The 16,141-nt window shown below is 41.9% G+C and overlaps 1 protein-coding gene across 1 annotated transcript in view; it reads left to right on the top strand.

Annotated features, from left to right (window-relative positions):
* PTPRG (protein tyrosine phosphatase receptor type G) overlaps nt 1-16,141 on the top strand; it is a 408,497-nt gene that overhangs the window by 328,171 nt on the left and 64,185 nt on the right. Inside the window, exons 10-13 of the mRNA XM_056334994.1 lie at nt 102-210; nt 1,931-1,980; nt 4,296-5,091; nt 13,020-13,152. Of these exons, the coding sequence (XP_056190969.1) occupies nt 102-210; nt 1,931-1,980; nt 4,296-5,091; nt 13,020-13,152 (1,088 nt within the window). The remainder of the gene's footprint in view (nt 1-101; nt 211-1,930; nt 1,981-4,295; nt 5,092-13,019; nt 13,153-16,141) is intronic.

Here is a 16,141-nt window from a genome sequence, read left to right as displayed (position 1 = left end):
ATAAATGTCCTGTGTTAGCACAATGCTTTTTATATTTCAAACTGATCGTGGACAGTACTGTGGGGGTAAAAAACTGAATAATATCTATTTTTTTTAAACAGAAGGCCATCATTAGCCATGTCTCACCTGACATCCTTTATCTGTTCAGAGTTCAAGCAGTTTGCCGAAATGAAATGCGTAGTGACTTTAGCCAGACTATGCTCTTTCAAGGTAAAACCCCACATACATATTTTTACATTAAATGACTCTTTGTTTGTTTAACATTTTCTTTGCAGCATGCAATATGGTGTCGAATGATTTCAGAAGATGTTTGAATGCATGTAGACAATGCTAATTTCAGATGTGGCCAGTGACTTTATCAGAGTCCTATTTCTAGTGATGGGAGTTTGCCTATACCTCTCTGCTGTCAGGTTTTAGGAGAATTCAGAGCTTTTGTCAGTACTAGTTTTCTCAAACAAATTCATCAGAGACTGCTTACGCATCAGAGGCACAGCTATGCAGAATGTGAGTCTGATCGGTGTCTGGCTTATGTAAAAAGGAAAGGAGATCAGTCCTACCTTGACAACCACATGTGGAGATGTTCAGGTTTTACCATGCACGCAAACCTCAGCAATTTCCAGGACATACATATTTAAGTGAAAGCAAAAGAACTGGATGCTAAACTGTCCTTTGTCATGGACTTCCTTTTAACTGTATTGGAGAAATCTGGTAAAGCTGAGATTTGGTGGGAGAACTTGATGCTTTGTAGATTTCTAAGTACTGAAGTTTGTTGTTCCTTCCTGGGACTTTATTACTACTATTTTATTAAGTAGGACAAAATTCACCTCTGCTGAGAACACTTCCTTCCACTCCAGTTTACAGATATATAAACCTCAGAATGGGTAATGGAAGAAGAAAACAAGCAGAGAGTAAAAAATTTAAATCCTTAAGATGAAGCAAAGAGTAAAGTCAGTTGGGTCTGATGCTGTATATGGAACAAAGTAATAGAGGCATTTTTCAGTGTGATATTTGGAAAATGTGGAGGTTTTAATCCTACTCTGTTGGCACTTAGCATCCAAAGAATATCAAGCTGTGGACACAATGTAGTTCTGTTGTGGTGTTAGCAGCATTGCAGAGAGAGCAGGGGAGAGTCAAGAGATGTCCTATCCAAGAAGCATCTCATAGGGAGCTCTCAGTTTCTTAGTATCTCAGCATAGTGTTCTAGCCTTCACTTTAAGTGCCAGGCAGAGGACCAAAACTTGTATATTACTGATTATGGCCTCTTTTTGGCAGATAATAGAATGGAAAAATTCTTTGAAATTTGACCATGATACCTATTTAATTACAGTTAAGAGTCAGTCATTATTGATGGTTTTGCTGGATGCTCTTTGATAACTCTGGCCCAGTGTTCAAAGCAGTGGAAATGATACATGGCATCTGCAATGGGAGTAGATGCCGCGTTTCCTTCTGTATCTCCCCAAAAGAGAGCTGTTCTTCCTGTCTTTGGTTGTACCCAAGATCTAATCTAGAAAAAGAATCCACTTGAGCTTTCAAAACATTCTTCACAGGCTATCGTTATATATATAGTTATATATATAGTTGTATTTGAGATAATAAGCAGTAATAAATAATGATATTATCATAAGGGCAGAAAAAACTGTTATTGTCAGCCGCTCTTGCTTCCTGTGCCAGTCAGGACATTTCATCCAACTTGGGTTTGAAGGAGAGCATGTCTTTTCTGACAGTGCCCTCACACCGGCACTGCCAGGGCTGAGTAATTAACCGAATCTGTCTTTAGCCTCAAGCATGAGGTAAGGTGGTACCCAACGAGCCCGGATGCTCTTGCTCCAGGCTGAGACCCACGCGCGCGTTTTGCTCGGCAGTTGTTTAGCAGTTTTACCGAGGCCTCCCTTGCCGGCCCGCTGACACAGCGTTGTTCTTTGTTTCTCAGCTAACACGACTCGAATTTTCGAGGGGACCCGAATTGTGAAAACGGGCGCGGTAAGTGGGGGGCGCGGTAAGTGGGGGGCGCGGGGGCGCCGCCAGGTGGCAGCAGGGGGCCGCGCAGCTGCGGCGGGGCTGAGCCTGCCGCCCGCTCCCGGCGGCCGCGGCGGGAGAACCGAGTGTCAGAAAAAAATATCTTCCCAAATACGTATTCGACCCGCTGAGAGGGGATTTGTAATCTTGGTGATGACTGTGGGAATAAATTGAATTTCTTTTATTAGCTGCATGAGCAGAAGTATATGCAACAGGAGCGGGGCTTCGCGCCCGGCATCTTTGCTCTTCCACTGCTTCAGGGATACCGGCTATTGTGTGACTAAAGCTTTAACAAGCTCTTTGTTTTACTTTTAATTCAGGTGAGACTGTAACGAGTCAGTGAAGCTGCCTGTTGTATTCCAGAATCAGAAAAGTTGATAGTTTATATCATTCAATCAATCAAAAAAATTATTTACAATAGAACTGGAATACACTGTTTCAGTTTTGAAAGCACCTTATTAAGTTATTTAACATCAACTATCCATAACCTAAATTTCTTGCCTTTTGGTATACTGAAGTGTTCAGTCAGATTTATGGGCTGGATTCATACGATTTAAGTACATTGCTTCTGGTTTTATTCTGTTCCAGTTTGATATACTCCCTAGTAAGCAAATAACACATACAAAGCTTGAATTTGAATGATTAATGTTTATTTAATGATGTATAGAGGTGTTCTAGACATACAAAATCTGCCGTCAAATTTTAATACTCAGGCCAGCTTTGAGACTGTACATGCCAGTGAAAAGCAAATCTTACGGTGCCTTAGGGATTGACACTGATAAATATCCAAAAGTTTAGATGCTTATTTAAAGTTTTGGCTTGAACTCTCCAAAGCACAGGGTTTTTCCTGAGATCTCAGGTTCTCTGTGATTGCAGCTGGTCAAAAACAACGTGAGAAAGCAGCCTTTCTTGGTTTGCTGCAGCATTTCAACTACATGACCTGACTGAAACTAGGAATTGCAGAAAGATGCAGAAATACTGTTAAGTTACAAATTTCAGTTCCAAAAATAAACATTTTACAGTTTTGTTCAACGTTCGGTAGCACCTTTTTAACGCTTGTTTGTCCTTGTCTGACGCATACCTTTCCAGGTAATGCTCCTCTCGCTGATGAATTCAGTAACGTGAGACATTTTTCAGTAAGTTAGAGAGGGAGCATGCTCAGGTTGTCTGGGCAGAACTGCTGACCCCAGCTCTTCTACAGAATTACTGCTTGTCCTTAGTTAACTCACTCCAGTGTCTTTTTCCACATGTAATTCAGGAAGGGAAATGACTTCTTTAGTTCTTTAAGTATATACCGAGGTTTTTTATTTCTGGTGGAGCATACATACACACGTGTGCCCAGAGACCCGCATGTGAGCATACGTGCACTGGGTTGACGTTAGAATAACAGTGGCAGGGTGCAGAGGATGTACAGTGGATGATTCATTCCCTGCTTCCTCTCAGCTCCCCCGTGGACAGTGGGCAGTGCCAGCCCTGGCTCTGGGTCACTGGTGGTAGACAGGGAGAACCCTGTGGATGGGGAAAGCTGGGTCTACCCATGGCTGCCACAGCCTGGTGGTCCTGAGAGGTCGTGGTTACTTGCCAAAGTGCTCCTGATGCTCTCCGAGTCCTTCATGAGTGCCCAGCTGGCCGTGCTGCTGGTCTTTCCTAAGAGAGCGATGCCTCTCTGCAGCATCGGTCCTTAGGAGAATAATGCTGATGGGTAGATCAAAGAAATAAAAATAGTACCGTTCAAGGCCCTGCCAGTGTGTGTGGGAAGAGCCAGAGTTCCCTGTCAGAGCAGACCCAGCAGCCACGGATGCTCACATTGGCAGCACAGCCCTTATTTTGGGACAGCCCTTATGTAATGCTATATTTTAAAATTGTGTGTTCTAAGGATTACAACACTGTGAGTAATGCAGCTAAACTCAAACTCCTTTACATCCTCTTTACCCCTGTGAGAAAATGTTACTCACAAGTCACTGGTGACGTGGGTGGAGAAGGTCCCACTGTAAAATAAAGATAAAGATAAAGAGGGTTTTGATGACAATGATTATTTGCAAGCGGCGAATGCAGGGAGGTTTCCCCAATTTGTGGTTTGCTGTGTAGCTGTGTGGCATGTCCCGTCCCTGGCTCAGCCCTGCAGCCACCTGCCATCAGTCTCATTTTAAGAGTAGCAACCAGAATGGGGGAAGGGAGGGAAAAGCAAAAGAAAAATGACCCCAGGTAGCATTGCTGGGGCCTCTGCTGATGCTCTCTGCTGTGTTTTCTTCCCCTCTGCTGCTGGTGACCTCCTCAAGCCCACAGCATCTCCTGCCTCCTCAGCCGACATGGCTCCCATCAGCTCCGGCTCCTCCACCTGGACCTCCTCGGGGCTCCCCTTCTCCTTCGTGTCCATGGCCACAGGGATGGGGCCTTCCTCCAGCGGCAGCCAGGCCACCGTGGCCTCAGTGGTGACCAGCACCTTGCTGGCAGGGCTGGGCTTCAGCGGCGGCGGCATCTCCTCCTTCCCCAGCAGTGTGTGGCCCACCCGGCTCCCTGCAGCAGCCGCCCCCACCAAGCAGGCAGGACGCCCGGTGGTGGCTGCCACCGAGGCCGCCGCGGCCGCCTCTCCGGGACCAGAGCGGGACTCAGCGCTGACGAAAGACGGCGAGGGAGCTGAGGAGGGGGAGAAGGATGAAAAGAGCGAAAGCGAGGATGGGGAGCGGGAGCATGAGGAAGAGGAAGAAAAGGATGCCGAGAAGAAGAAAAACAGGGCGACGGCGGCTGCGGAGGCACGCGATAGCACAGAGCCCAGCGTGGCCGTGGCTTCTCCCAACCGGACTGCTGAGGAGGAAAGAAATAAAACCATATCGGGTGAAGAGCCAAACCAAAATGTTGCCCCCACGGCTGGAGGTCCCGAGGAGGAGAGCTTTGCTGAAGCAGGCGCTCAGCCCCAGCCGCTCCCTTCCACCCAAGTGCCACCAGCCTTCACCAACGAACTTTACCTGGGGAAGATCCCAAGAAGACCAGAGACAACAAGAAAACCTCCCCCAAAGGAGGACAAGTTTCCAGAGGAATACCCCGCAGATAACAAATTCATCACCATTAACCCAGGTGAGTGACCTCCAGGAAAACTGTTTTTACTGATGTAAGACTGTTGGAAAAGTACACAATCCAAATTTCTTACTGATTTCCAGTAGATAGAATGTTTTTGTGGTGCCTGGCTTCATCCAGTGGGCAGGTCGTCACAGGATCCAACCCACACATTGTTACTGGGTTGACCAGAGGGGGAAGGATTATCCTTTTATTTTATTGGGACAGATTTATGGTTCTCGTAGCTTACTAGAAGAGAAAATTTAGGAAAATGTTAACCCCTAAGACACTGCATTAAGATTTAAAAAAACTAAGAGAGAGGAATGCAGTGAACTATGGCTATGAAATTAATTTGGAAGAGCAGTTGCTGTGCTGGCTGGTGTTTCACGGGGCGGTTGCTATATATGCTGTAAGCTAATTGAGTTTATCTGCAGGATTCTCCCTGACTGGGCTTTGAGATATTCTTCCAAATACAGGATCATCACTTATTTCTCACCACAAAACCTGCATGTTCTGATCTTCCAAGACAAGAAGCCTTTCGCACTCGAGTTTACCTTCTTTTTTTTCCTGTGAAAAAAGAATATCTTAGCCAGGCAGAGTTCACGTATTTTCTGTGTTTGTCCTGATGAGAATTACCAATGCTCCTGTACCCGCCAACTCTGGATGGATGTACCGACTCCGCAGTATGTACACAGCAAATATGACCTTTTGGAAGCGTGCCCAGGTGATCTGCGTGTGCACCAAGCCCTGTGTGGCCAGGATTTGCTGCACACGCCTATGCAAGCAGGTATCTTATGGTGCTCCCAGCTCGCTGTGAAGAAAGTCCAGTCCATATGCACATGTTTCTGCTTGGGGACCTCCAGGCACTGGTGAGGAAAACAGATCTTAGAAATGCAAGGAGCAAATTGGGTACATGCATATGGATTTCTTTGCAGAGTAAGGACTGAGATTTAGATACGGCGATGAGTTTATCTGAGTGATTATGTGTATTACCACAGCATTTATAAGGCAGTGCACATTTTTTTGTTTGGGGTTTGTGGGTTTTTTTACTGTTATTGTTTATTTTGCTAATCTACAGACTGTTTTGTAATTTTGTTTTTCCATCAAAGCTGCTCTAGAGTTAGAATACTGTGAAAAAACCTTACATACTTATTTTTCCCTGCATTTATAAGCACAAAAATGCAAACGTTGTGCACTCAGTTAGAGCTCAGAACCAATTTAAAAAACAAAGCTAAATCCAATCTTTAATAACATTTGTTACAGAAATGCTGACCTGACTCTAATGCTGTGAATCATAACTGTTCTGTAAGGGAACAGATTAACAATGCAGAGGCCAAGAAACCTGTACCAGGTTGTACTGATGTTTTTTTTTTTAAAAATACACTGCTGTTTTTCTTACTGCTCAACTGGAAATCTTCGAAGTCCAGTGCTCCCACTGAATGTGGTCTGAGATGCCTGTCAGTCAGCTTTCAGCATGCCACTTGCCCTAACCACCTTCTCATCAGGAAGGAGGGAACTTGTTCTAGCCATGCTTTGCAATGTTGAGAGTAAGCATTCAGCACCATTTGGGTATTTGGCTTCAAAACCCAGCAATTCAGTCTGCCTGGGTAAATCTGCCTCTGGAATAGTTCTTTGGTTCTTCCTGCCTTCTGCTTCCCTGTTTCTTATGTGCCAGTTTCTTGGATGTCCTAAGTACAATGTCCCTTATATAAAACCTAGAAAGGGCCTCATGGCTTATTCTCAGCCTAAAAAAATTGGAGGAAGGATGGGTAGTTGATCTTAATTCTTAGCTCATGGTGAAAGGATTGTTATTAGATTGGTTTTTATTCCATGGTGAAATTCAGATGAAAAGGATGAAAATTGCTGAGATGAAGAAATATTATTAATATTGCCAAGAAGTTCCTACTAGTTATTATGAATTGTATCCCCATAGTCTGTAGTGATTTCTATCTCTTTTTAGCATGTAGAGAACTATCACTGAAAGTGGTTCAGAGCTTTGCCTCCCACTAGACAGACTCTTTTAAGAGCTCTGCTCACTGGCAGGCTTGGAGGCTTGAAGAGACCATGCCTGAAGACTGCACGCAAAGACAATTAGTCTTGAAAGGACTCCACAAATTAGGTTTCCCATGCTCATATGGGGAGGAAGGATAACTTACTAAGATCACTATGTCTTTCAAAAATGGCTTCCATGAGTAGGAAATGACATGTGAAATAACCAGCACGTGTTAGCTGGGGAAAAGATAAGTGGGAAAGGTTGCCTGTTTCATCCAAATTAACCTTAGTTAAATTAAATCTTAGTTAAAACTCTGGTGACTTACCTGGGATGGGGAGGAGGAACGGTAACATATTTTCAGCTTATCAGACAAGCCTCTCCCAGGCCCCTCAAGTGTCCTGAAGAGGACAATCACAGCTAAAGGGCTGGGAATGGCTACTCAGAGATGAAGAAGGGTCCATTTGTGCCATTTTCCTTGGGGTAGATGTTCATTCCCTGTCCTTGACCTCCAGGTGGAAGAAGATATATTCATCACAAACCTGATGACTCCCTGTCCAGACATTGAGAAGGGCTAGTGTTTTTCAACTCTTGAGAACATTTTAAGATGTTTCTTACTGGCTTTTGGACAGAGGTTTTCAGTTTTAATCTCTTTGTACCAGGTGTGAGGACCTTGTCCTTCAAAGTCTCTTCAGACAAGTCCTTTTGTTTGCATCTCATGTCACCAGTCTTCTGCAGTGGATACTGTAGTCCACCTAACCCAGAATTTGCCCAAATATGTTACCAGATGTGTCCGAGTAAGGTCTGGCTGACCTGTTGGCAGTGCCACCCTTGTGAGAAAACTCTTGGGAACGCAGGAGAAGGAGCTTTCCTCTGGGTTGGATCTAGGTTACTAAAGACACACACCAGCAAAACCCACAGCTGGCGAATTGTCCCATCGATCAAACACTAGCATGGAGCCTAAGATTAGCTGCTTCAGATTCATTGCTTTCCACGGTAATCTGGACATTTGCAATTCATACAGACAGACCTGACCTAGCTCACACAAGGAGTTGAGCTCAGTGAAACTCCAGACATAAGCAAGACCTCTTCCTATGAGAAAGGGCCTTAAAGGTTTTCCATAACAAGGTAAGTCTGAGATCAAGAGAACGACCAGCGAAGCTGAGAAGACACTGCCAGAAGTGTCTGGAAGCATTCCTGAACATCAGGACAGTTAAAAGAGTGTGAAGGCCACTTCCAAAGTGGGCAGAAAGAACCCCTGCAGCTTACTGTGTCCCATAGAGGGCAGAAACTTTTTTGGATGCATCTTTTCTCCAGGAAAGCAGTTTTTGAAAAACTGTCAAGGTTTCAAAAATGTTTTTGTGAGTAGGAAGTTTAATCATTTTAAAGAGTAGAAAATTGTTTCATAACAATGTACACTTGTAAAATTAATTATATAGCATCAAATTAGCAGTTGTAAGGAGATAACTGAATGGGAAAGTACTCATGAGTGTGGATGATTAGAGGAGAACAGGGAACACATGAGAAATTACAGGGAAAGTGCGAGGCCAATTAGTACAGCAAGGCTCATTTTCTTTTAGTGCTTATTTCACACGCACATACACACACACCTCTCCTGAGGCCGTGTCATTATTTTCCAAATGGCATTGGCCTCTTCTTGTCTGGTGGTATCGGCCAATGCTAATGATTTTCCTCTGTCACTGAACGCTTGCTTGCATTCTCCTCTTTCATTTTCCTGATCATCCTTTTCTCTGTTTTGGTGCCCACATTAGACTAATTGTACCTTTGATCTGCAACTGTTACCCACACAGCTGCTCAGCATTGTCCGCCACTCCGAAACCCGAACAGTAGAAGAACAGCAATTAGAACAATTCTCTACCCCACCAAAACAAAAAAAAAAAACTGGGCGGGGGGTGGGGGCAGAACAGCATGATTCAGTTTAATCAGGCTAAAGTAGATATTATCCCACAGAATTTTGGTTTGTGTGCCGGACAGTTACACAGATCCTTTGCATTTGACAGGAGATGACTGGTGGGCTGTTGTGAGCAGTGACGGATGCCAAGTCGGGGCTTTGGCCTGAGTCATGAGCTGGGACTGAGAACAGAGATGTGGGTTTGGCCCTTGATCCGAACTTCAGCCAGGTCCTCCCACCCCTCCGCGCTCACCCACTTCTGCCAAGGGCTTTGTATAGAGAGATGATGATGGGCAGGGTTAAATTTCAAGCCTGATGTATGCTTTTAGCAGAGACTGAATTTTGATTTTTGGAACAGCCTTTGCCAGGTCTGAGGTTAAAAAAGCCTTTTGGGGATAACCTCATTAAGATAATTAAACATCTGTGTAATTCTTTCTTTCTCCATACATGGCAAGGATTATTAAGCTGTATTTTCAGGTGGCATTTTGAGCCATTTTGCATGGCAACGTACAGAAGCAAACAGTGGAATGGCTTGACAATAAAAGAATTGAATTATTTGACGTTTGCAAACAGCATGAATTTCAGATATCTCACATCAAGATAAAACATGATTGGCATCTGTTTACAAAACAGTGAAAAGCCATGCTTAGTTGTGCGCAGCCTGTAAGTACAACTGCTGCAGGAATGTCTTTAAAGAAACAGGGAGAAAATATTTGCACAATGCATGAGCTTGTATCAAAGGTAATACTTTTTTAAGAAACATGGGTTTGCATTTTCATGGTTTATTAATATGGCCGTTACTATTTTCCAGAATTAATTGATACCTTTGTGTAAGTCTGTGGTTTTATTTACTACAAGGGAAGATGAGCAGGTGCCTTTTAAGAGAGTGGATGGTGTGAAGCAGCTCAGCAGCAGGGGGTTTCTTTTGGCCTGCAGAACACGTGTATTGTCATCGGTAACAGTATCTGTCACAGTACAACAAACAGAACTTTGTCCTGGCGGTTTGTGCAATGGCAAGGGATGATAAAGGTAGATAGGTTATATATTACAGCTATGGTTGCTTATTATAGCCAGCAGTGTTACTTAAGGGAAATAAACATGTTTCTATTCTCAGGAACCAATTACCGAGAATACAAGGAAAAACAGTACATTTCACAAACTGTAGAATGCCTCTTTCTTGCCTTGACCTTTGTGCAAGAGTTGTACTGCCAAAGCCTCCCTTGCTGCCTAACGCCCTCTAACACTTTCTGTGCCAGGGCCTCTTCCATCCAGGGGCTGGGTGGCGCTGCTGAATGGGTGTTTCACAGGAGTTACGGATTTTTCCAGACACAGGAGTGGATTTATCAGTGCCAGGGCTTGTATCGTGTGGGACCTCCTGAAACAGATATGCTGTAATAATTTTTATTCCTTCTTACTGGGATGAATTCCAAGCCATTAAAAGGCAAACTGAATTAATTCAACGAAGGCATATGCCACTGGAAACTGTTTACATTTCTTAGCAAAGATGGAGTTTCCTGGTCCATTTTTTAAGCTCCCCCTCCCTGCTGCAAAGTACAGCGTATGGTGGGCACTTACAACGATATGCTGTTGACACTACCAAGGCTCAACATTCTTGCTTTGGAAAAAAGTGAAATGCTGACTATTTTTTATTTTATAATATTTTGTTGTGTAGGAGAACAGGAAGCTATAAAGGCTCAGATCTGTCTTTTTTTGTGTGTGTGTATTTTCTTCAACTCTTTTTCCAAGTTATCCAGTGTGCTGCCTTTTGTTAGGCTCTTCTGCCATGACACTCAAGAGACTGGCGCCAGCACTCCAGCTGTACTGCTGTGCTTCTGGCCCCAGCTGTCATTCTAGTACAATTTGTATTGGCATTGGTTTGTTTAAGCTCTCTCAACACTTTACTTAAGCAGTGGAGAACACCTAAGACTTTTTCTTCAAAGCCAGCACAGGAACGGTCTCTTTTTTCTGAAGCACATCACTGCTTGGGCATTCCCAACTGGAATTCTGGGGTGAGAATGGCATTTGTTATTCTGGCACACAGCATACTGAACGCTTTCTTATCCTCACATCTGCGGTATAGGGAGTTGGCAGGGTCAGATAAGTCTGTTCTCCACAGTAGACTGAGTAAGAGGAGCATCGTGAGCACTGCAGAATTTAATAGTGTGCGTTGGGACTTCAGCCCATGCTGTGCTTACAATGGAATTTCATTTTCTTCCCATGCAAACAGAAACATATGTTTTTGTGTTGAAATATGTGGAGGTGAAACTAAACAGAATACTGTCCTTGGAGAGAAATGAAGCAACACCCTAATGGATGTAAGGTGGTGGGACTATTTGGCTCTCCTACAAAGTTTCATTACATCGCATGGTTTTTTGTTTTGTCCCTTTTACCACTCTGATTAGTAACACTTACCTCACAGCCTTAATTTTTTCATGCTGTTAAATGATTTGAAATGCACTGATAAAAACCGATGCCTCAGGGCTTATGATTTTTGCGAGTTTGGCAAAAACAGAGAATAAGCCTTTGCTCTAATTTTGGGGCTGTTCTTTTCCTTATTCTCTGCTAGTCAAGGAAATCAAAGATGTTCAATCAAAGTGCACGTTCACTTCCCCCAAACATCCCTCTGATTAGCACCTCATTTAGGCTGCTTGCTAAAGGGCATTACCTCCATCAACCTAGTTCTTAAAACCAGAAAGATTTCTTGCTGGGCTTGCAGCAGCCTGCAGCCTTGCTCTGTTTTCAGCAGTCAGGAAAAAGCATTTACAATTAACCTTTACTTCCATGTTAGTTGAATTTTACTCCTGCCTATGGAGGAGTATAATCTAAATGCTATTAAAATAGAGTATGACTTCATATTATGTGACATCTGGTGACTTCCAATTATCTGTGTTTTGCCTGCCTATGGTGAAAAGGCAATTATGTTCTTCTGGTAGGATTTGCAGCAGTTTCAGAAGATATGATAATACAATACTGAACAAGGGCAAGGAAGCACATTGGTAAAGAAAGACTCACGGAGGCTAAAAAGCAGAAGAAGTCAAGTGCGCATGTTTCAATCCATGCTGAAATCTGAAGCTGTTTACGCTAATCCTTCCTCATTACGTCCTGTTGACAGGTATTGATCAACTACCGCCTGTTTGTTAGGAAACATGAAGAAGATACAGAATCTGCTTCTGTATTTTTCTTTTATCATTCTGTCTAAAACAATTTATTTGTCAAGTCTACACAAATTTGCACAAATTAGATGTCTTTCGAAATACCTTGATACTGTGTCTATGCTCATTGGCTCCAGTACTTGTAGAACCTCTAGATATTCATCTTAGAGATGATAAAGTAATTTTAATGAGATGTCACGCAAAAAGTGAAATGGAGTTACTCAGCCAGATCTCAGGATATTGACCAACTCTAATTTTGTTCAAAAGCTGTGGCGTAATGATTTCTTCTGTCAGTTACAACACATCCTATCCATTCATTCATCCATCCATCTTGACAATCCATATGCTAAAAAGTGCTTTCGTATGCAATAACTCACCAGATTGTGACAATTCTGCAAATGATGTGACATGACACCCAACATGTTGAGGATTTTTTATTTTAAGATAGTTACCAAGAAATTTATTTCTCAAGCAAAGTATTACACCGAGCTTTGCAAACAGGACTGTCCTGTAGTGTTGAGAAACAGAACGCATTTATCTGCAAACACTGATGACAGAGCAAAGTGTTTACTTTGTTACCGTGGTGAAATGACTTAGTGGGGTACTCCACATCTGATAATAGGTGCTTGCACGATAGAGTCCTAAAATTGTCTATGAGACTGTAATTACAGGCAGTAGTAAAATCCAAGCCATATTGTGGCAATAAACACCATACTTCTGTGCTCTCATGTCTCAGACTAAAGACGAATGGATTCCCACCCTGCAGTCAGAAGATCTTTGCTCTGTTTACTCATACCATGTAAAATGGACAAGCCATGTGTTTTGCTTACACGTTGGTCCATACGGTAATTCTCTTTCCATTTAGTGATTGGTTTTGTTCTGTTTTTTCACACAGCTGACAAGAACAGCTCCAGCATGGCCACGAGACCTTCTCCTGGTAAAATGGAATGGATCATCCCACTTATTGTGGTCTCAGCCCTGACCTTCGTGTGCCTCATTCTTCTCATTGCTGTGCTTGTCTACTGGAGGTGAGCCTGTTTCCTTTTGATTGGAAACCGATTATGATTTAAAACACATTTCAGGTGATGTTTTTTAACGTGGTCCTGTGTTTTTTATTTCACTAGATGTTACGGTGATAGATGCGTTAGATAACTGTCTGGATGCCAGAACAGCTCTGTTGGTTAACTATTCAGCTGTCTTAAATATTGATTTTTGTGTCATGAAAATGAGCTTGGTAGAGCTCTAGCAATGGTAGAGCCAGCTGTAATGCCAACAAATATTTTCGCAATTAGGTCCTGTAATATAGTTATAAAAAGGTGTCTTTGTCTTGGCCTTCAGGAAATGTGGTCGTGGGAGAAAAGCCTGATGAGACTGGCCTTGGCTCAATGTATGGCTTTGCCACAGACCTCCTGTGTGATCTTAGGCAGTTCTTTTCTTCCTTTGGTTGTGCTTCAAGAAAGGGGAATAAGCTTGTTTCCCGTTGTATAGCAGTGCTCTGAGTAAGAGTTCTTTAGCATTGGTGAAGTGTTCACAAGTGCAGCCTGCAAGGTCTTGAAAGTAAAAATTGCCTCTTACAAAGAGATACTGTCCTTTATACCAATGGACATTGGTTCGGTGGTGGAGACTAGGATTAGCATCAATAAATCCATCCCCACTTCACTTATAGTAAATTAAAAGCTGAAACACTTCTTGTGCTGGAACCAGAACCCAAAGACGCTTGGTTTGTCTGGTACTGAAAATTAACCAGGGATTAACCTCATAGAAGTTATTTAGGAATTATTTTAAAATCTGATTAGATGTGACACAGAAAAGTAGCTTTGATGAGAAATAGCAGTCCGTTGATCATCGTATTTGTAGACTTAATTAAAAATACTACCAAGCTGTTTTTCACTGCACCCATTTCACTGACAATTAATTGGCCAAATTGCTGAGGCTGGGAACATTTGAAAGAATATTAATAAACAGGTGACAATAGTCTTGTGAAAATCATTTCTATTAACATTTGCAAGTAATTTAACATCATTGCAGTAAGACAATGAATAACATTGTGTGATATGTGCACAAAACCTGAAATTGGCAAGGTTCTGAAGATCCCGCTGGAGTGTCCTGTCCTTCAAGATATATTTCCTTCATCTGAAGGACTAAACTTGGTCACATTCACACCAGGCAATCCCGAGGAATATGGTATATCCTGAAGCGCTGTAACGAGGGGTCAGTGATATTTCTCTTGCCTTGATACAAAATGCTCATCTAAGGAGGAAAGTTTTTGAAATGAAACACTAACAGCTATTATCAACAAGAATGTTGGTACCTCTCATTGTTTGGAAAACACTTCCGTTTCCTGAAATTTCACTAATGGATTGAGAGAAATAATTGCAAAAATAGCATTTAATTCACTCAAAAAGTAACAAAACTGTCCCTGAGAAGATATTAAAGTTGGAAAGTACTAGTTTAGTGACCAATAGTTAGAGACTAATTCTTTATAAAAATTGGCTTCCACTATAGTCATAATATTACTCAAGTCTAAAATTAAGATGTGTTCATTAAAGTTAAATACATTTTTCTTCAAAATTCCTAACCATCCTCATAAAATTTTTATGTGCTTCATAATAACAAACATGCACATAAATCAAGAAAGATGCATGAAAACTGTAGCTGAAACACAATTACTTTTCCAGTAATGTTTGTTATTTTGCATATGGACAATAATTGTTTCTTATCTGCTCTCCATAATACGCATGAGTAGTTAACATTCATTAGTGGCTTTGGTAAAATTACAAACACTGTCATTAATATGCTTGACAGCGGTGGATCAATTTTTTTGTGTAAGATTAATACTAAAAAAGGTTGAGGTCAAAAATTAATATAAACATGGAAAGTACGTCATGTAGCAGTCAAAGTTTTTTAATAAATATGAAGAACAAATTGAAGAACAATAAACTTGAGCAAATGTATACTGGCTTCAAAATAATCTCCTGTGTCTAGCTTCATAGTTCTGAGGATTTTGTAAAAGTGTATAAAAAAAAGGTAAATGTGTGTTTTAGAGTAAATCAACAAGCAAGCAGAACACAAACTGTCCACAGTAACATTTCACGTTATGCAGACCGTGTCACTCAAGTGGTAACACAGCATTTTGTGTGCCCTTTTCAGTGTGATTACCTTTCCTTAGGAAAAATAAAATATTTATCTCTGTGAGTGTTTTAAAATAAGGAAAAAAAAAGATCCTCAAACACAGTGGAGTCTAATTTACAAGTTTGAATGGAACTGTGGTCTGGATTTTCAGGAAGAAATACTTTGCTTAAAATGTAATGGAATAATGAAATAATTTGCTAAATAACACCATCAAAGCAAATGGCATGAAAACGAGTTTGAGACAGATATTTCAGTAAGGGAAACATGGTATTAAAGTGCACAGCGGAGAAACCCTCGTTATGAAAGGATAACCCTCAAGGGGACAGGCGTGCTGGACCAAGGGGTCTTTTCTTGCACAGCAGCTCTTTGTTTTGATGTGAGAAAAAGCATTACAGAACAAAACCCAAAGAACTAGAAAATGCAGAAAAGACATAGTTACCCTTTGGCAATACATTTTGAAGATAAAACAAATGATATTTTCACTTATGCATTTTTGAGCATTTGTGGGATTAGATGATTTGAGACCAGAGGTGACATAAGCAGAACAATGAAGCAGAGAGAAGCCTTCTGCTTGTTTGCATTGCGTCAATGCCCTATTATTCAGGGACCAAAATAAGGAGTTAGGGAAGTTGTTTGTGAAGGTTTGGCAAAGCGTTTATCTCTGTTTAGATTTTTCGTAACTCATTCCATGATAGAGCAATGAAATAAGTCTTGTGATGATGTCTTGTTGCAAGGAAGCTTCATTTTGTGTTCCCTTTACTTGAAAAGGAGAGTGATAGGAAGCAGTCATTGTTTGATTGAAGCTTTTCCTTTCTTTAGCTGTTTAGCTTCCATGCTGTGTTCATTAGAGACTTCTTGTAATTGAATATATTTGGAAATTATCTG

The sequence above is a fragment of the Falco biarmicus genome, chromosome 4 (genome assembly GCF_023638135.1).
Source record: "Falco biarmicus isolate bFalBia1 chromosome 4, bFalBia1.pri, whole genome shotgun sequence".
NCBI classification, from domain to species: domain Eukaryota; kingdom Metazoa; phylum Chordata; class Aves; order Falconiformes; family Falconidae; genus Falco; species Falco biarmicus.
This window is presented reverse-complemented; position numbering and strand designations above follow the sequence as displayed.